This window comes from Schistocerca serialis, chromosome 3 (genome assembly GCF_023864345.2).
Source record: "Schistocerca serialis cubense isolate TAMUIC-IGC-003099 chromosome 3, iqSchSeri2.2, whole genome shotgun sequence".
NCBI lineage: Eukaryota > Metazoa > Arthropoda > Insecta > Orthoptera > Acrididae > Schistocerca > Schistocerca serialis.
The window spans coordinates 917,725,845-917,748,044 of record NC_064640.1 but is presented as its reverse complement, the minus strand read 5'-3'; the positions used below and the strand labels follow the sequence as shown (position 1 = coordinate 917,748,044).

Genomic DNA, 22,200 nt, shown 5'->3' with positions numbered 1-22,200 from the left:
ACGTGTCAGATAGCCTTTTTGCTATGAATTAATTGCAGATAGAAGCTATTTACTGAATGATCAACTGTATCTAAAAAATAGGGCATACTTCGAATGCTTCCAACCTATACTAGGTTTACAATAATTCATAATGCATGTGACCTCACAGTTTCTGTAATAATAGATCCTTTCCTACAGATGTTCATATGAGATTTGTTGGTCAGTTTAGAAAGCTCTGTAGTAGAATGTAAAACGTAGTCATGCTGGATACTGTGATTAACTTACAATAGTAAAATATAAAATTAATTCATAGCAAAAGCGAAGCCCTCGCGGTATGCAGTCTCTAGTCACACGACGAGGCCCATACAATGGGCTTAAAGTGAATTTCTACAGTTGGTTTAATAGAAGTGACAAAACCTTATAGTTATGCATCAAGTTTTACGAAGTTGACTTAGGACATGGCCTGTTTTAGGCAAACATTTAAATAATAATTTATGTAAGTACTATACGTTGCAGCCTGTAGGATGACCATATCTAATATAATTTACTAGCGCATTATAATATTAACTTGTTGCAGGTTCTGAAGAAGACGTTATTACTAACGTTGAAACCTAGGTAAACGATAAAGTTAAGCTGCAACTGTATGCTGAATATTCTTATATAAACAATATCAGTTGCTGTCGCTGCATAAAAATGTTAAAAATTATGACATCATCTGTTAATTTTTACACAAAATATCGCAGTATTGTTGGGTAAATGGGCATGTCTGTGTAAGGAGGGACTCGCGACATTTACCATGTACTCTACACAACATAAAAGGTTGCATTGGACAACGCCGCTTCGAAGGACGAACACAGTACGAGAACATATCTGTGTCTCGAAAACTATTCGCCTATATATTATGATATATCATGTTATGCTAAAAAAACAAAGATGGTTTCGTATCTGTGTAATAAAAAATAGCACACACATGAAATGTGATGTATTCAAGTAGCCTCTGTCCCTGCAGTTCGCTGTCCAAACGGCATCTCTGTATCTATTACAGTTGGGGAGATACAAGGGGTGTTATGACTTAGCTACCTCACCCTGTATATACCGGAAAGAATCACTTGACCAACATGGAGTTTTTCATCTTTGTGATGTCAGATTATCACACTCCTGTCTTGTACAATATTCAATTTATTTGCCTATAAATGTTTTTGAGAAATTGCTGTCATTATATAGTGGTCAAAATAAATGTTGCGTATTGCTTCATTGTTGATACTGGACATGATAGGAAACAAAACTGATTATTTCTGTCACGTACATTCATAAGAAAACAAAAATAAAAAAGATAAACACAAGTCTACGTGATAGACACAAATAAAAAGACAAAAACAAAATCTTACAAAAAATTCCACTGCAAAGACTACGGTTTCTTCTCACTGTCATTTTATATAACACATTGTTTTTGCACCAGTTGGCCCTCCTCTTTATTGAAGACACTTTTAACACAAGTCATCCGCCCATGTATTGGCACGAGGGGTGTACTGCGGCTATACATGATTTCACCTTAAACATGACTGAACTGTCTTCATAAGGGTGGCAGTCTGTGATACAGTTAGGGCATAAAAGCTGTCCTCGTTGCCTCCACACACAAATATCATCAGTATTGTAAGGCTGAAGGCTGATACAGGTCTCATAGGGAAAGAGCATTGTGTCCGGCTGCTGCCTAGTCCACGAGTAGTTTTGTGCCCATGCAACACAAGCCCCTCTCTGAACTTCATTTAGAGGAGCCGCCATGAGATGTTTTCTGGCAGACAATCTGAAGCTGATCCTGTCATTGGAAACTTGTTCCAGATTCTAGAGATATCACTTTGACTCAAAGTGACTGTCAATGGGATGTCCACATATCCCATTCCCTGCACCATTAGAATGGCTCTGCAGGACCTCTGTTTATACATAATTGTTGTGCAGACCATCTTGAAGTAACACAACTTTCTTGACACACACCACAAGTACTGCAGTTTTTACAGGTGACATGGTTGCCATAGACTACACATACTGCCCGCTCATGGTAGAAACGTGGACTGTTTGCAATAGAATTACATTACAAACAAACCATTGTATTGATATCGTAATGCATTTCTGGATAACAACATTAAACATTTAACTTTCAGCAATATGCAACATTTATTTTGACCTTTGTATTACATAGTTGATTGAAACAGTCAGTATTACATCCATAGTTGGTCGCCATTAAATTATAGCTACACGTAATAGCAGCAGGTACAGTTTGTAATTGTGTTGTGTTTGTGTTGACTGCTACACTGACACCAGTATTGCAGGATGGGCACTTCTGTGAGTGTGAGATCTTCCAGGATTGCAATGAGCATGCGGTGTTAAGACTGCTGGTTCAATAAAACATTCTTTATTATTAGACATTTCTTGTACAGCAGGTACACATCTGCGGTCTGGGTGCTAGCTGTGGATAGTGACAGCAACCGAGTCCCCTGAGGCAGCAGAATCTTGAGTCTGTGTAACAGTGGCCGGTAGCAACAGCGGCTCTGCTGATGTGAGAGAGGTATCTACTCCGCAGCAGAGTGCGCTTACGACTGGACTGCCACACACTACCCATGGCCTGAGGTGGCTGGTGGGGCTACATGTGCCCAGAGTTGAAACCAAGGCTTTCAAATGCTGGCTGGAGTGTCGGAATGTCTGGCAATGACAACCAGTGAGGGACCTTGCCGCGGCAGTACCAGTTCAGAACCCAAAACAGTCAGATATAGTCAATGGCTTGTAGACAAATGGCTTCGCCTAGTCGACTGTGCCACTCGATAAAGCTGTAACTGGTCGGCTGCACATCCAACTGACAACTGGTGTGGAGACTGTACCAGACGAATGTACAGCACTGGTGAAATGAAGACATCGGCTAAGTTGGAAGGTGGGGGGGGGGGGGGGGTTAGGAATAATTTGAAATAGTATTTTGTAGAGTGCCGATCGTGAAATCATGTGTAAATACATACTTGCCTGGACCAAATGTGTTGTGACATGCACTGTCACATAGCTGGCTGTGAAACATTGCTTCATGCCACAGCGTGTACCAATGCAGCCCAATGCTACAGTAGACCGCTGTGTTGCAGAATGCTATGCTGACATTTTGCACCACACAACAGCAAAGTTGTACAGGTAGTTCTCCTGCATAACTTGCAAGACTAGCACACCTGGGTGAAAGTATATTGAGCTGACATGACTCAGGCACAGCCTGGAGGATGTTTCCAGAATGAATTTTCACTCTGAAGCTGAGTGTGCGCTGATACGAAACTTCCTGGCAGTTTACAACTGTGTAGCTCAGTCAGTAGAACACTTCTCCATGAAAGGCAAAGGTTCGAGTCCTAGTCCTGCACACAGTTGTAATCTGCAAGGATGTTTCATATCAGCACACACTCTGCTGCAGAGTGAAAATTCATTCTGGAAACATCCACCAGACTGTGGCTAAGCTATGTCTCCACAGTATCCTTTCTTTCAAGAGTGCTAACGTCGCAAGTAATGCAGGAGACCTGTGAAGTTTGGAAGGTGGGAGATGAGGTACTGATGGAAGTATAGCTGTGAGTACATGTCAAGAGTCATGCTCGGGTGCTCAGTCAGTAATGCACTTGCCCATGAAAGGCAAAGGTCCCAGGTCCAAGTCCTGGTATGGCACACAGTTTTAATCTGTCAGGAAGTTTCATGTTGGCGCACACTCATGCTACAGAGTGAAAATTCATTCTGGATTTCTGAAATTAATTTATAATGAATCTTAATTTGGAAAAAAAAGCTCACATTTGAGAATAAATATGAAAAATTTGCATATTTGACCCACTTTTTATAAAATTCCTAACATGTTTGGGACACCATTTTCCTTCAATTTTTGAACAGGACATGCTAAAGGTAGGATAAATGACAGCAATATAAAATAAATCCTCTCAGTCTGTAGGTAGGGTGTAATTTTTTGATTGATATCTCCATACTCTATTCTAGTGTGCGCAATTGTATTTGACCATCGAGGCAGAGGTTTATGTATCAATAGCCTTCGTGTTGTCACAGGATCACTGTAAACAGCCTCATAATTATCATGATGTGAAGTATTTACATTTGTTGCTCATTTGTGCTCTCATGTTCGGGCATTAAACTACATGTATTTCCAGAATATAGATGACGTGTTGAAAACCTTCTAAAATGGTGGACTTTTTCTGTCAGTGCCTGTTCTAAATACAGAAAGAGAGGTCTGAATGAAAATTATGATAATTTTTTTTACATGATAAGAATGTAAGAATTCATGTAATAATTGCTGCCTAACTTTGGGTTTGATGTGTGACATAAGTCACATGATATGATGTCACAGTTATTGCCATCTATTGTGGACACAACAGATTCTCTTTATTTAATTCCATTATAAAATGGTTGTTGAAACCTGTGACACAATCAGTGGTTTTGTTTCTGACGTCAGAAGATTTTGTACTGCTAGTCAAGATTTTTATGTAACATATCTTGCACAATGCTTTTCAGGATTCTTTTTAATTCAATTACAAAACGTTAAGTGTGATTCTTGCTGTGTGTGGAATGCTGCATTGTTCTGGAAACTTCACTGGGTTGCAAACAAACAAAAATTTACATTACTTCTCATTTGTTTGGTAAGGTAAAATTTCTTTCACATCACCCAGTATCTACTGGATGTGAAACTTCGCCAATAATAAGTTTTCACATTTTTGTTACAAAGCAGTTTGCGTTATGATGCAACAGTTGATATTGTAAGCATGTCATTTAATTTACCATACTATAATAAAAAATGCTTTTGAAAGTAGGAATTATTTCCTGAAACATGTGAGTATGAGGAATTAAGCAAAAATCATGGCTAGCAGTAGCAAACCTTTTTAATCAGTGCACCAATCTTCAAGCCCTTTGTGATAAACCACATAAACGTGTGAATAACTGAGTAACTGCAATAATACAACTTGATAGAGTGCAGAATTACATCTGTGTTTGCAATAATGAATTGCATCCTTCTTTCATGCTTAGATCAATACTATAAGCAGAATGGGAGAAATTCATCATCACAAACATTGCCAATATGGCTGTGCCCTCGATAAAGGTGTATTATGCTGGTTAACCACACCTTTAAAAGGGAGAAATTCATCATTGCAGACATTGCTGATTTGGCTGTGCCTTCAATAAAATTGTGTTATGGTGGTTACATACACGTTTACCCAGTTTATCATAGAGGGGCCTGAAGATGGTGCCTTGTAGCATAAAATTGATAGTAGATAAAGGAACACTTTTAAACACAGTTGGAGGATTCATTCCCCACCCCCCTTTAAAATAAATAAGAAATAAAAAGCTATTGGTTCTTGGTCTGTCTGAAGGTGGATACACCAAAATAATCGGACACTGTTCATCAAAATATCAAATTGTGCATCTGTGATTTTTTTGGTGCTAAACAAAGAAAATATATTGTTGAGAAGAAGATGATTGTCATGTGCGATGTTGAAGACAGTCTTAATTTTAAACTCCCACGTTGCAAAGAAAAGCAATTTGATGCAGTATTTTTTGTGCAGTCTGTTGAAAGACCTTTGTGGATACTGACTCTAAAGCTTCCTATCCTCTGAAAATAAAAAGTATTTGTGCATCATGATTCAGAGATTTTCCCCCTCCTAAAGTGGTCCTATGAAATGAGTGAAACATTCCTTCAGGAGGAAATTGATTATGAGAAATCATGCTGTATTACAGACTGTGTGTGCACGCACACGCGCGCGCGCCCACACACACACACACACACACACACACACACACACACACACACACACACACACAGTGAGGCTGCACAGCACTGGAAGAACAACACTTTGCCATGGCAGATGCAGGGCTGTTATATGACTCCACAGACTCTTTTAGTTTTAATGGCATTTGGGTCTTCTGAAATTCAGTTCTCTCAGATATCTCCTCTAGTCAAAGAGGAAATATGTGATGAAGGCAAAGTGAGTGAAGAAAAATTAACCCTCTAGTCAAAGAGGAAATATGTGATGAAGGCAAAGTGAGTGAAGAAAAGTTAACAGCATTATTAATATTTTTGATGTAATAATATTGATAGAAAATCTTGATAATTTCAGCCAGTCCTACTTCATGGTGATGGTGAAGAGTGGAAGAGGTGATGTTGTGACTGCAGTGGAACTGCCAGCTGCCATCAGAACGCTGGCCTAAATAGTCATCTCACTTCTGTTTGATTGGCTCAAACCTAGTTTCGAAGAAGTAGGAAATAGTTCAGTGTACGTGCACTGATTGGGGATGCGCGCATGCCATGGAGCTGAGCAACTGGCATCACCCTCTCTTAATCTACTGCTAAGGTGGTTGGTTTGAAATTCCGCCTTACACTTACCAGAGTAACTTCATGGTGTATGTTGTGCGGGTTGCTGTTGGGACCTGTTGCACTTGTCGCCACAGTAAAGTCATTGTAGATGTTTTATCAAGTGAAACATTTCATGACTGTTACACATTCAGACAATGCTGGATGTAAGTGAGATGTGTGTTTCTCTTGTGAAGGAACAAGACAAAAATTAATAGTGGTGGAGGTAATGACTGTGAGGGGGTGGTGGGAGTGGTGGTGGTGGAAAAGAGAATTCACCTGCAAAACATTGTGCTATAGCTATGCAAGGATATGATACTGTGGGCAGCTACATTTCATCAGTTATTGCTGAGTCAGCCAGTTGGAGTGACAACACCTCTCAGTACATTATGCTGGAAGAAAAAAAATGAAAAACATTTCTTTATTTTTCATAGAAAAAAGACATTTATAGAATTTTTGCTTACCATTTTCATCCTGTGTCATTAGTAAAGTAAAACAGTATTTGAATAATAACGATGGCACCTTAATTTTGTATAATTTCTTTAAATCGTTATATAAATCGGTGGTTGTGGTGTTACATGTGACATAAAAGTAAAAACCTGTTGAGTTCATACTAAGCTACTCTTCAGTTTCCAGCACATTATAGTTTGTGATTAATGAATAATTATATCATCTAAAAAGATCAAATTTAAATTATGGTTATCCCTATGGTGTAACCAAGCTTAACTCCTGTTTAAGGAAAACCCTATTTCATGAAAAAATACGAGTCTCCCAGAGATTCACGAAAAGGGGATTTTACTGTGATACTACTGAAACCATTTTGTGTTACAGGAGTATGTTCTGCGTGTTGATCCTGTTTCCAACTTGGGTTTAAGTGCAGAGTCATTGTGGAGTTACCACATTGGAGATGTTGTACGCTATAAAGATAGTCCAGCTCCTGAGCTTTTGCCATGTGGTTATCTGGTTGGAACAAACAACAATATTTTACTTTGCCTAAAAGGAGCAGTGCATTCTGGAAGTGTGGATGCATTAGCATTTGAAACTCTCATTCCAAAGTCAATTGTACAAAGGTAAATGTTTACCAAAATTTATGGCTAGCATGTTGAAATTCGCCAAGCACTGATTCTAAGCATTAGTGAAACATCTGTACAGAATTATTATAGGTAGCTATATTGTTTCGGTTGACATGCTTCAGTCTCTGAACTGCCAACAGATATGTATCATTGCTGATGGAACACCGAAGGATAATACTGTGTGGTCCAAGTGGCACTGGAAAATCATACTTGGCCAATAAGCTTGCCGAGTTTCTTGTTTTAAAAGAAGGAAAGGAATCTACAGCAGAAGCTATCGCTACTTTCAAGTAAGTTGCACAATTAGGCATTTTGCATATATGTATTTCAAAAAAGTTTTTGTACTGAGTAATGTTCTTTCAACTTTGGCACACATCTCAGTTTTCATATTAAATGGGGGAGACCTGTGAGTGCTTTTTACAGACTTGTTGGGTGGTTGGTTGGTTGGTTGGTTAGTTGGTTGATTTTGAGGGAGGGGACCAAACTGTAACGTCATCGGTCCCTTGGATTAGGGAAGGATTGGGAAGGAAGTTGGCCATCCCCTTTCAAAGGAACCATCCCAGCATTTCCCTGTAGTGATTTGGGGAACTCATGGAAAACCTAAATGAGGATGGCCGGACATGGGTTTGATCTGTCATCGTCCTGAACGCAAGTCCAGCATGCTAACCACTGCGCCACCTCACTCGGTACAGATCTGGGTAGCATGTTCTTCCCAATTGTGTCGTGAACAAATATGAATTCCTAAACATTTGACACTTATAATTTCTATATCATTAGATAAAAGTAATGGAAGCTTTTCACTTTTGTCTTGAGTACAACGGAGTTAATTGATTGCAAACTAAGTCAGAAGAGTCTTGTGATCCCTCCATTATCTTATCAACAGCCATGATGTGATGTGAGTTTAAGTACTGTTGTATCATCAGCATAACAGACTCTAATACACAGATGATTGACCGCCACACTGAAAACGAGGAGGTTGATGATAGAGCTCTATGGAACACAGTACTAATTCTTATTAAGAAAGTATGTTTATTAATGACTGAAACAGACTGTATTCTGTTATGCAGATAGGAAGAAATTATGTCTAAGAGGGATTTCCCATAAAACTCGTTTTGTTTGTAAGATGCCAAAACATTTGCGGTCCTATACTGTACATAGATCGTGTAACACGAATAACACAATCTTGTATTTTAAAACAGTAAATTTTTTGTCAAAAATTTCCACAATAGCTTCAGTTGAAAAACAAAGCACCTGTTACACAGAAGGTTGTGTCTTTCAGTATACTGACGTAATTGAATCGACATAAGTAATTTAATTATTTTTAAGGTTGTTGACACAATGGAGATAGGTCTGTAGCTCTAGGTAGTTCTATACTGCCCTGTTGAGATTTTTATTGAGTTGGCAAACGCTCAGTCTTCTAAATATTTACTAAAACACAAAGAGGGCAGGATGCGTGGAAACTTTAATTTGTTCATTTTTCATTAACTCAGCTCAAATATATTGTACGAATGTTTCAATCTTATACTGTTTCCACTGTGCTGTATCTGTTTACAACTGTATCCTTAGAATGTCTGAAGAAAAGTTGTTATTTTATGTGCTATTTATTATTGTGTTGTGTGCAATGAGCTCAGCAGGTATAATGACTAATGTCTTTTATTTTCAGTGTTGATCACAAAAGTAGCAAAGAACTTAGACAGTATCTTGCAAATGTTGCTGAGCAGTGTGAAAGTAATGCTTCAGATTTGCCCTCAGTTATTATTCTGGATAATCTTCACCATGCAGCTTCCCTTGGTGAAGTCTTTAATGGATTTCTGAATGCCAAATACTCAAAGTGCCCTTATATTATTGGAACAATGAATCAAGCCACATGCTCCACAACAAATTTGCAACTGCATCACAATTTTCGGTAAGTGAATTATAACATTAAATTATTTCTTAATTGCAGGTTATTATGCAATCTACATACACAAAGACATTGTGATGGTACTTTATATATAGAAAACAAAGATGATGTAACTTACGAAAGCGTCGGTATGTTGATAGACACACAAAATTCAAGCTTTCGCAACCCACGGTTGCTTCATCAGGAAAGAGGGAAGGAGAGGGAAAGACGAAAGGATGTGGGTTTTAAAGGAGAGGGTATGGAGTCATTCCAGTCCCGGAAGCGGAAAGACTTACCTTAGGGGGAAAAAAAGGACAGGTATACACTCGCGCGCCCACACACACACACACACACACACACACACACACACACACACACACACACATATCCATCTGCACATATACAGACACAAGCAGACATATTGTCAGCAGTAACATGTGATATCAAGAGAATACTGCAGACTGAGTATCCCAGCAATGATAGACATCTGTTTTATACATACTTTTTGTTAGTTCAGGTAATTAAGTCCTGAAAAAAAGTTATATTATTTAAAATATATTTTTCATTTTAACCCAGTATAACTGAATAGTGAAAGTATATATTTGCCCTCACACACTATTTTTATCATATAAAATTGTGTCATACTTCTCTCTTTTCCAGCAAGGAATATTTTTCTGTGAAAAATCAATAAAAAAAAATTGTGAAGCTGCCATTAACCCAAAGGTTGGTTTTAACCCCGAAGTTCTTTATTAGACATGGTCCTTGTAGAGATGGTATGATGCCTTTGCCTTTTTCTGACCTTCGAACTGATTTTCCCAGCCGGATATATGGGGACCTTGAATTTTATGTGGATTCTGAACCACAGTCCAACTTCGCATTTTTATGTTCACAAACATTGTCAGAGGCAAAAGAAATGAAAAGCGATGGGTAAAAATCCTAAAACTGACTGAGGGTCAAACCCGAGACCTTTCGATACATAGTCCACCACTTCACCACTGAGCTACCAAGATGGTAAACTGACAACAGCAAGAAGGCTGACTTATTTTGGTATTTTTAGGCTAGGGAGTTAATATGCTATAAGTATAGTGATCTTAGGAACAAACAAGTCCAACTTTTCCCAGTGAAATAATTGTGGCAGTGTTTCTGAAAATGAGGTACGCAGGTCAGATACATGTTTGCATAATGTTGATAGGTAGATAACTTCAGGGATGAAGCCATTGAGCAATAATATCTGCAATGACTTCCAATAATTTTTTTATCCGAATAATGACATTTCAGACAGAACTGGGGAATGAGGGTGACTAATTCTCTGAATAGGTTGCTGCAGTGCTATCATTGTAAACAGACCTATAGTTTTGTATGGCATCTGAATAGTTGCACATTTTTGAAAATGATGTAGGCACAAAGGTAGGCTTGCTGAGTAGAACATCATGTTAAGAGTTATTGTAACATCAGCAACTAACCTGCCCTGAGTTAAGATTTATATACCCCTTTTCAACGATCATTGCATTTCAACTGGTCTGTCATCTTAAAAAAACTGGATCGCATTTGATAACATCATCATTATGATTTGTGTTCCCATAATTCCATTCATTTTAATGTTTTTGCATATGGTTGTGCTATGATTTAGGTTTGGTTTAATCAATTTCCATTTTTACAGATGGGTGTTATGTGCAAACCACATGGAACCTGTTAAGGGATTCTTGGGGCGTTACTTGCGTAGACGATTACTGGAAGTTGAAGTACATGAAGGTGTCAGAAATAATGACTTGACTCGCATCTTGGAATGGATTCCAAAAGTATGGCAACATTTAAATAAGTTTCTTGAAACACACAGTTCATCAGATGTTACGATAGGTAAGTTCAGCTTTTAATAATCTTTTTGTAGCGTAAAATGTGCCTCATTCATAGATTTTAAAATAACTTAAAGATTTTTGTCATGGGCTCTTATGTTTGTGTCACTAGTATTCAAAATATTTTGTCATTTAATTTCCTCTTTATTTGGTTGGTTTGTGGTAACTAATATTCAATATGTGTATACTTGGATGGTGGTATTCTGTGTGCCTTCTTTCACCACTGTGGTTTATGCAATATGAAAAGTGATAACATTAAAAATTATTAAAGGGAGATCAATGCTTGATTACAAGTGGGTTCAAATGAAGGTAGGTTCCAGTAATTAAGCAGAGATGAAGCAGCTTGCACAGGGTATATCAGCATGGGGAGGTGCATCAAACCAGTCTTTGGACTAAAGACCACAACAACACAACATTTATATCTATCTTCAGTGATACTCATTTTACTAAGGTTTGAAGCTCCTCTTCTCGTTTTTCCGTGTTTGCGATTTAAAAACTGGGTTATTTCATAAATCAGCCATATGCAAACAGATTTAAAAGTATGGTTATGTATGAAAATGTAATTTTAATACTGTGAATGTCAATAAATTATATAGTGCTGTATGGACAGTTTACGTTGCGTTCTCACGAACATTGATAAGTGATGGCAGTGTTGTGGCAGCAAAGCTACCACAAATTATTGTAATACTAAACCACTCTTTCCGCTGCCAGTATAGTCATTCATGCATCATTACTCTACATGGATATTTACCAAAAATTTTTGTTCGTAGTTTGAGGGAAACTTAAATGCTGTAATAAAACATTTGGCAGATATTAGTTGTTCTCACATCTTTCTTGAGATTTTTGAGTATTTAATGGAATCAGTAATGCATTCACAGAGTAACACATTATCTTACAGTAAGGCAAATCTTTACAGATGATATGTCAAATGAGGCCAGTTGTTCATATAAAGCTAACTTCGTTGTTTTGCAATGTTTATGGCAGTCACAAATGCTTAATCACAGTAGATGAACTCGAATGCAGTTGATCAGTCTGTCTTGTTACTCATCATGATGTGTTTCTCTGTGGTAGTGGAAATTGAATGTACGGAATGAAAAATATACATTGAGTCACCATGTACATTTAAGAAGAAGTGTTAAATGACAAACAAGGAGATGGTATGTTGAGAAATTTGCTTACTGAGCTGTAAAATGTGTGTTCTTCATAGTAATTCATAAGAAACACAAATATGACTTGGGTAGGGTTGGGGTGGTATCATAAGGGTATTTGGATATCTGTTGCAGCAAAGAGAAAGGAGGCATCCCATTACTTTTTGACCAGTTCTGTCATAATAGACAGTTTTTAATGGTGTGGATTTTTTAGAGAATGGCATTTCATTTATTCACAGGACCACGGCTCTTCCTTTCATGCCCTAGCAATGTAACTGGATCTCAGGTGTGGTTCACTGATCTTTGGAACTATTCTGTGGTGCCATACTTGTTAGAGGCTGTCCGCGAAGGACTACAGCTTTATGGAAGGAGAGCTGCTTGGGAAGATCCAGCTCACTTCATCTGCCAGACATATCCCTGGACAGGAGACATAGTCCAGGGTGGGCCTGAAGCACTGCTGAGGTATGGTGTTAGAAACTATACAACTATGTGTTTTTCAGGACTAGTTGATTCTTTGCAATGTTTAGTTTGTTGAAAATAAATAGCTTTGATTGCCTTGGGTGCCCTAGGAAGGGAGGGACTGGGAGAGGACAGAAGAATATTAAAGCCCAAAACCATATATCAGGTCTATGGCTCTTATCAGTGTAGTGCATGTTGGAGAAATACCTCCAACTTTTTGAAGGATTATATCAAACAAAGAAAACTAGGAAAGCAATTATTTTATAAATAAAAGGAACATCTGGTATTTTCCTTAATTATTCAGTCTTTCCAGAAAAATTTACAAATCTTAGCTTTTAGGTACCTCTGGAGAAAAATCACATGGAATCAAAGCAGATAACAGTGTGTGCCAATCAGTGTCATAATGCAAGATTATAGATCATTTTTCTCGATGAGAAGATACATAAACTCCCTCTCTATCGTCTTCGCAGTTACACAGTCTCATAAAGTTCTGCCAGTTTGCCTCTCAGATACTTCTTTAATGTATCATAATTTCAGTTCAAAGTCATGGTTACTAACATACTTAGCCCACAAAAAGTATGGATCAAACGCATCCCAAATTCAGCTATAGCAGACCAGACAGTTATATTTGGGCAATGCAACAGGCATTTGTAGTGTTATATGTTATTACTGTCCTGTACTAAAATTTTTGTTTCTGAAGCCTCACAAATGAAAATCCATCTTCTCATTAAATTAACTAACTGAACACTTCCTCCCCTCCCCTCCACACCCTCTCCTTCCCTCCCTACACCCCATCCCAGCCCTATCTCCACCCCTTACTTGGTTATTTCATGACTTGGCAACATTTCGTGTGTATGTAACACAAGTTACTGGTGTAGCACTGTTCTTGTACTTCGATCAGAAATCCCACGGCCAGTGATGTATTTCCTTATAGAATGTCCTCGAGTTTGCTTTTCTGGTTCCTCACAATATGAATATTTTCAGACATTCTATCACTGAGAGGTCAATCAGGTGGTTTTTAACTTAGTGTCAGACATAGTAACTCTCTCAGTGAAACACACAGGAGGCCCTCATAAGAACCAAGACTGAAGTTCTTGTATAAAATGCTGTTTGTTTTAGACACAAATTAATTGTTCTTCGAAATTTGTGGAGCTCATCCACTCAGCTCATTGAATTAACCCTTTCACTATTGTGGGGATGTATACACGTCTTGCCATGCCATTCCCCAGGTGTTGTTGACGTATACAGGGTGTTACAAAAAGGTACGGCCAAACTTTCAGGAAACATTCCTCACACAAAGTAAGAAAATATGTTATGTGGACATGTGTCCGGAAATGCTTACTTTCCATGTTAGAGCTCATTTTATTACTTCTCTTCAAATTACATTAATCATGGAATGGAAACACACAGCAACAGAACGTACCAACGTGGCTTCAAACACTTTGTTACAGGAAATGTTCAAAATGTCCTCCGTTAGCGAGAATACATGCTTCCACCCTCCGTCGCATAGAATCCCTGATGCGCTGATGCAGCCCTGGAGAATGGCGTATTGTATCACAACCGTCCACAGTACGAGCACGAAGAGTCTCTACATTTGGTACCGGGGTTGCATAGACAAGAGCTTTCAAATGCCCCCATAAATGAAAGTCAAGAGAGTTGAGGTCAGGAGAGCGTGGAGGCCATGGAATTGGTCCGCCTCTACCAATTCATCGGTCACCGAATCTGTTGTTGAGAAGCGTACGAACACTTCGACTGAAATGTGCAGGAGCTCCATTGTGCATGAACCACATGTTGTGTCATACTTGTAAAGGCACAAGTTCTAGCAGCACAAGTAGGGTATCCCGTATGAAATCATGATAACGTGCTCCATTGAGCGTAGGTGGAAGAACATGGGGCCCAATCAAAACATCACCAACAATGCCTGCCCAAACCTTCACAGAAAATCTGTGTCAATGACATGATTGCACAATTGCGTGCGGATTCTCCCCAGCCCACACATGTTGTTTGTGAAAATTTACAATTTGATCACATTGGAATGAAGCCTCATCCGTAAAGAGAACATTTGCACTGAAATGAGGATTGACAGATTGTTGGATGAACCATTCGCAGAAGTGTACCCGTGGAGGCCAATCAGCTGCTGATAGTGCTTGCACATGCTGTACATGGTATGGAAACAACTGGTTCTCCCGTAGCACTCTCCATACAGTGACGTGGTCAACGTTGCCTTGTACAGCAGCAACTTCTCTGACGCTGACATTAGGGTTATCGTCAACTGTACGAAGAATTGCCTCGTCCATTGCAGGTGTCCTCGTTGTTCTAGGTCTTCCCCAGTCGCGAGTCATAGGCTGGAATGTTCCGTGCTCCCTAAGACGCCGATCAATTGCTTCGAACGTCTTCCTGTCGGGACACCTTCGTTCTGGAAGTGTGTCTCGATACAAACGTACCGTGCCACGGCTATTGCCCCGTGCTAATCCATACATCAAATGGGCATCTGCCAACTCCGCATTTGGAAACATTGCACTGACTGCAAAAACCACGTTCGTGATGTACACTAACGTGTTGATGCTACGTACTGATGTGCTTGATGCTAGTACTGTAGAGCAATGAGTCGCATGTCAACACAGGCACCGAAGTCAACATTACCTTCCTTCAATTGGGCCAACTGGCGGTGAATCGAGGAAGTGCAGTACATACTGTCGAAACTAAAATGAGCTCTAACATGGAAATTAAGCGTTTCCGGACACATGTCCACATAACATCTTTTCTTTATTTGTGTGTGAGGAATGTTTCCTGAAATTTTGGCTGTACCTTTTTATAACACCCTGTATATGCATGACACTTAGATTTTCGTACAATTCTATAGGCATCTGAATGCATCTTAGGCCACCGACCCCTCTCTCCTGCAGATGCGTTACTTCCATATGCCATTGAATAAAAAAGTTTCGAATATGTATCATACAGTATATGTGCCTCATTGTGTGCTATCCTCTGCAGAAAACCTCATTTCGATATCTTGAATCATTTATGAAACACGTCGATTGTTATGATCACTATTCACGATGCTCAAGGTCATGAATGAGCACATTGCACATGACCGTTCTTCTGATATAAAATTCAATAACTTGAGAACAAAATGAGATATCCTTCTGCTCTCAGTTTTAAATCGAATTTTGATATCTTATCTACATTTCATTCGCTGCAATGTATTATCTAAAATCAACCACGTTCTCTGTGAACTCTGAAAAATGTCGTGCATTGTGTTACTTAATTTCATGCAGCACAGCAAGTATGATGCATAATGAAAAGAAATTCAATTCTTTATCTACTGAAGATACAAGATTGTGAGGTGTGCAAAAAGCAAATTTTTCATGTAATAATTTTCGAAAAATTGGATGATAAGTATTTCATATTGGCCAAGACACCATCTCTCAACACAGGCACAAGCATTTGCCAAGCAGTACAGCCATAATAAAAGCAGCCTCAGTACAGAATGCAAAGAGCTCGTCTATAGCAGCAAAATGGATAAGTGACTTTCAATGGTGCAGGCAACTTATGAGACTGACTCCCATCGTTGTGCATTTTTCTCAGCCTTGGTAGTGATCTCTGCTAATGTGGTAGTTGTTTCTCCTATGTACATTTGCATGTTCAGAGAAATCTTGGATGAATCATACATTGTACATTCTGATTTCAGAATTTATTGCTGCATCATCATCTCATCATCTGTGATTTAAATAAGCTTCTGAAAATAACACTGTACACATCAGGAAGTGTAGTATACAATCACTGTGACTACCACAATACCGAGTTCACACAAAAGGTTAAACAACTTAATCAACTTGGAAACCTCCACTAGTCACTCTTTGATTCTGTAATTTAACAAGTGTGTATTTATTTGTACAATAAATATTGCATCAAAATTTCTTAAGATTATGTTGATAGGGGTGTCTGTTGTACTTGATTAAATGAAGGTTACTACAGAAGTTCTGAGACATACAAAAATAAAAGCACAGAGACCGTTTTCATCATTGTATTTTCTCAAAGTCCTTGACATGAAAATCTGAGCACTTTCCCATTCTAGTAAATCATTTTTAGTCCTTGTAAATCAGTTTTGGAAACAATTTCCACTTAGTTTCTTCTAGTGTTGTAAGCTTACTTTCCTAGACGTTAAGGGATCTTCAGGATTGTTGAACTACTACTTCAGTATATGGAACAGGGAATGATCACATTTGACCAAGTTAATAATATATGTATGATAACTTGCAAATATTACTTTTGTGGACTCCACAAACTGAATGGTGAGTTTGACTTTGTGTTCATTGTCATGTCACAGGGAAACTTAGATCTGATATGTCATGTAAGCCCACAGATGTTAAATAGGAATCAAATCTAATTTTATGGGCACTCGAGATGTTGATAAATTAACGTTTTGGTATTCTAACCATTCCTGTAGAAAACATATTTAGTTACCAGATTCATTGCTCCAAAGATATACTATCCTCTTTGAAAAAAGTGAAACATTCTCAGGTCCATTCAGTCTGTGAGGTAATAGTAACTGTGTGTTCCTGTTCTGGCACCAGAGCTCCAAATTCTGGATAGTAACACAAGTTTGATACCATTTAACTGCTGCCTCTGGCCTACTGTATTGGATGATGGATCTTAAGACTATAGAAGCATGCTTGTATGATTGACCCAAGAATACAATGAAACCAATGATTTGTCAGACTACCAGATCATCTTTCAGTTATCAGCTGTACAGTAGACATGCTTTTTGCAATAGGTGACTCAGTTAATTTGCAACAGACCTGTACAAATGTGTGGTGCATGGTCACTGAAAATATGTTGTAATGTTGGACACTGTTATACTGGATTGTCAGCTGCACCACACTGCTGCTGCGTTTTTCGAACATGGCGATTGCTGCAACGTCTGCGGCTCACTGTCCTACACAATTGTGCTGATGGTTGTTTTCCCATACTGATACCAGTTCCATAACATTTTGGTTATTACAGCCCTCAAACACAATATAAGTGCAGGTTTTTGAAAGTGTGGGGTGCCAGCCATGTAGACTCACACACTGCATTTTGTCAAACAACAGTTTGCCCTTTTCTGTTCTGTGTCTACTGACTGACAAGTCCTGTTGCAATATTTTTCGTGGTTGTGTGGTAATAAGTCCCAAACATCATTTACAATATTATCAGGTTTACATGTTTGAGGTACTTTCATAATTCAGAGATTATTATTTATTTGTGTTCCAATTATTTTTCCAGCCTGTTCTTTTGTACATTAAAAAATTCATGTGTTTGTCAGTAAATTTAATATGTCTATTCGTCAAATTTAGTTTTAATCCCACATAGTGGACCACCACAAAGAATTTTATGTAGTTAGTTATCTGAGGTGGGTTGTTCAAACCATTGTTCTAGTACTGTATTTTATAATTCATTCAAATAATGTCTTAATGCATTGTATCATAGCAATATTATTGGGGAAAGTATCAAGCTGTCTGCTATGTCAAGTGCTCCTTAGCCATTATCAAGTGGTAACTGACTGCTCTGTAATTGTTGTCCTTGTTTATACGTAGTCATGGTACTGACCATGACATCACTGGTGCTTGTCCATTGCCAAATAAATCAGTATTTTTATCTGTCGCCTGTTGCACCCATTTTAAATTCAAGAATAGGAAGGAAGACATTGAAACTTTACATGGCTTGCCAAAGGTGCACCAGAAGAAGATACACCTACAGCCTATCATGAACATAAATGGATCGACAACATAAAAATTGGCAAAACTTTTGCCGGACTACTTACTCCACATGTAGGCCACTGCATGCATCACTTAAAGTATGCAGACATTTTTGTCAAGCAAATTAAGTGTTTGCATCTTGGAAGGCTATGATATTATGTTCAACTTTGATCTGGTCTCATTATTCATGTATGTTTCCAGTAAATTCCAGGATATCTGTTCTCCCAGTTCTTTTATGGCATGGTGGGGGATCTGTTTGAGCACACCCTCTCTTCATCTAATTTTTAGTACAGCACAGAGTATTTTGAGCAGATGGGCAGTATTGAGATGGAGAGGCTGTTAGCTCCAGCCATAGCTAACCTGTTCTTGGAGAACTTAGAGGATATTATCTTGTACGTAGAAGATATCACCTGGACACAGCTCTCACGAAGCTGAATTGTTTTTACTGCTGTCTCAGTGACACATTTGTTGTGTAACCGCATGTTTGTGAATAACTGGAAGGCTTCTTGGAACACCTCAGTAGCTTCATGAACACATTAATTTCATGCTGGATGTTGAAAAAGATGGAAAATTACTTTTCCTCGATGTCTTTGTCTGCCAAAAACCCAATGGGCATCACAGCCATGATGTATACAGAAAACCCATTCATTTGACATCTATCTGTAAGTTTTCAGCTGTAGCTACCCTTCTCAAAAGTGCACTGTTCTGATGGTCTTGGTTCAAGTGGAAGGTGTCTCTGGTGTTGAAAATTTACCACAAGAACTGAACCACCTATCAAAAATCTTCCATGAGAGTGACAAAAAAAATAAATATTGCAAGCAGTTTGAAGAGGTACCCACAAGCAGAACATTACTGAGTATCAGAGTAAATTTTTATACCTAGTTTTATACTAAAATGCTTAAAATGTTTATAATGTATTTGACCAGAAGTTGCATTTTTACCATTATGTGGTTTATTAATTGGGGAAATTATTTGGCACCCAAGCAGATAAAATAGTCAATCTTCAGGTCTCCAGCTAGAATGCACCAACTCATGAGGCATGTGAAAGATAATGGAAGCTTCAAAGCTTTCAGTGTTTATGAAATACATTATGATTCAGATAGTGTTATGTGAGGCATATCGTGATGATAGGTCAACATTGGATTGAACACGAGAGTTGTCCACAGCTATGCTATCCAAAGAAATCGAAGACAGCTGAACATGCATTGGAAAATGGGCATCAGATTGCATCTATCATCACAGGGACAAGCATTTTCTGGGATAGTTTAATAAAAGAAGATACAGAGATCAAAATTTCTGTAACATCCTCAATAAAGATGGTTATTTGCAACTCTGTACAGTGTGGAATCCAGTAATTCCAAGCTTAAAATGGTCACATCAGACATGGCGTGAAAACATTGCCTTATAGGGCAATGCACTGAGCATCTGTGACATCACAGCCAGAGTACAAAGTCTGTATAAGGACAAGGCTAGCAACCACACTGCCTCTATTCTCACTTGACAATTGCCAAGGAGCACTCAGCCCAAATCTTGTGGAGATATAACCACTTGACGTGGCTAAAAAGTTGATATGTTATCCACCCAGTCTTTAGTACAATGCCTGGTGCAGAAGCATTTCATTTACTTTCTCCTTGTTTTATTATAGGCTTCGCCCTGAAGATGTTGGCTATGATATCCAACAAGGCAGTGGCATAGGAGGAAGTAGTATTAAATCACTAAGCTCAACACAGAGTGATACAGAGGGTGACCCTTTAGTAAGTATACTGATAAAATATGCTGTGTGTTGTATAGTGTGAGTAAAGTCAGATCTAACTCAAAATGTTTTCTGTTTTAGTTAAACATGTTGATGAGACTACAAGAAGCTGCGAACTACTCAAGTCCTCATAGCAATGACTCAGATTCGGGCAGTGGCATTTGTACAGATGAGAAGGAAATCCCTCATGTTGAATCAACACTCTAGACCTGTAATTTGGTCTGTGTCCAAACTAGTATTATGTTGGCACTTTCCTCCACCCAAATAGTGCTTCCATTTTAATGTTGTACAGATGTTTTATTATGGACAATAGTGCTATGTACTCTTCTCATGTTTAAATAATATTGTGTACAGTCACTTTTCTTTTATGTAAAAATTTATTTTAAGTTGAGATACTATATATATAAATAAAGAATCTGTAAATTATTGAAGAAGGTTGAGTGAATGACACAAAATTTTGAGAAAACTGGCATCCTGTTGTTTTCAACATGGCCATATTGTTCACTGAATAGTGCTTGCTCAGAAAACAAAAATGAGACTTTAAAAAATGCAAAAGGAGTTCAGTAGTAAACAAAGATATGATTGTTATTATTTTATAATTTAAGGTTAATAAATTTTTATACCTAGTTTTATACTAAAATGCTAAAAATGTTTATAATGTATTTGACCAGAAATTGGTGGTATGTTGTTCCATTACTGAACTGGCGATGTAGGTTTTTGTAATGCAAACATCCAGCCATAGTATTAATGTACAGCATTTCCATTTAATGAAAGAAATCATCACTAAAGTCACATTTGATGTATAATTTCTGCAATCATTTCAATGACTGCCTTTTCATCACTGTTTAGTTGTTAAGCTTCCATATAGCAAATAGTTATTAACACAAAAAGCTAGTCATCTTTTGTTCCCATTCATCAGATTATTATTGTTTTGTCAAAGGTTTCAGATTTAATATTTCTTTTTCCAGTTACAGATATTTTTATAATTGCTCACTTTTATTAAGTTAGCAATTTTTGCTCAAAAATGTATGAACAAGGTGCCACATTTTCAACGCAGTTCAATTCTAAACCATTGTCTGTATTCCTACTGTTTTAATATTCAGTAACACGGAGTACCGTGTTTAATAAATTCATTTGCAATATAAGAGAAATCTTGTAAGCTCTGTAAGTAAATGACACTGTATCCCCTAACAATTCCTTTTGTGTAGAAATTTTAGTATGAAAACACCTTTGTGAGCTGTGAACTGGCAATGACTAGCAGACTACGGACATTTTGTACTTCAAAACAAAATACACACACATTAACACACAAAGTATTAATTTTGTGTTACCATTACATCTGGGGAGTGGCTGTAGCATAATATTGTGAAACTCCTTTTAATGTGAAATTACTGTTTATCATAATTTGGTCTGAAAACATTCAGAAGAGTTAGCTGAATGAAATAGCAGTTACTTGTAAGACGTAACGTGATCGGGTGACGGAGCTACAGAAATTTGATTTATTTGCTAAAATCTTTTAATAGTTTTGATTTCAATAAAACATAACATGTTCCAGCTGATTGACAAGCATCTTCAGATCTAAGAAAATGCCGTTCAGCTGATGTGAAAAATTAACAGTCTTTAAAAGATATATTATTTAAAAGGTGAAAAAACGTAAAAATAGTAAAAAGTTCCATATTTACCAAAGAACCAGTTTTAAGTACAATGTTGACCATAAAAACAATGTTAGATAGGGCAACTCCGTCTATAGAAATAAACAGCAAATTGCCTTTCAGTTAATGTAAAAATTTAACAAACTTTAAAACATACAGTATTTATGAAAATATTACAACATAAAACAGCAAAAAACATACTATAGCGAATGGGGATGAGTGGGGCCACTGTGGTGTGGAGTTGGCAGAGTGGTGAGCTATGGAGGTGGTGATGCTAGCCAGTTTCACTAGGAAAATTCTGCTGCAAG

The 22,200-nt window shown here is 37.9% G+C and overlaps 1 protein-coding gene across 3 annotated transcripts in view; it reads left to right on the top strand.

Moving 5' to 3' along the window:
• The window catches only part of LOC126471177 (protein sickie-like), a 749,505-nt gene extending 728,146 nt beyond the window's left edge, over window positions 1-21,359 (top strand). For all 3 annotated transcript variants that reach the window (XM_050099283.1, XM_050099285.1, XM_050099284.1), the window contains 7 exons: window positions 7,169-7,407; window positions 7,551-7,697; window positions 9,071-9,313; window positions 10,950-11,146; window positions 12,530-12,752; window positions 20,133-20,241; window positions 20,322-21,359. In XM_050099283.1, coding sequence (XP_049955240.1) covers window positions 7,169-7,407; window positions 7,551-7,697; window positions 9,071-9,313; window positions 10,950-11,146; window positions 12,530-12,752; window positions 20,133-20,241; window positions 20,322-20,447 — 1,284 coding nt within the window. In that variant the 3' untranslated portion in view covers window positions 20,448-21,359. The remainder of the gene's footprint in view (window positions 1-7,168; window positions 7,408-7,550; window positions 7,698-9,070; window positions 9,314-10,949; window positions 11,147-12,529; window positions 12,753-20,132; window positions 20,242-20,321) is intronic.
• The last annotated feature ends 841 nt before the right edge of the window (window positions 21,360-22,200 follow it).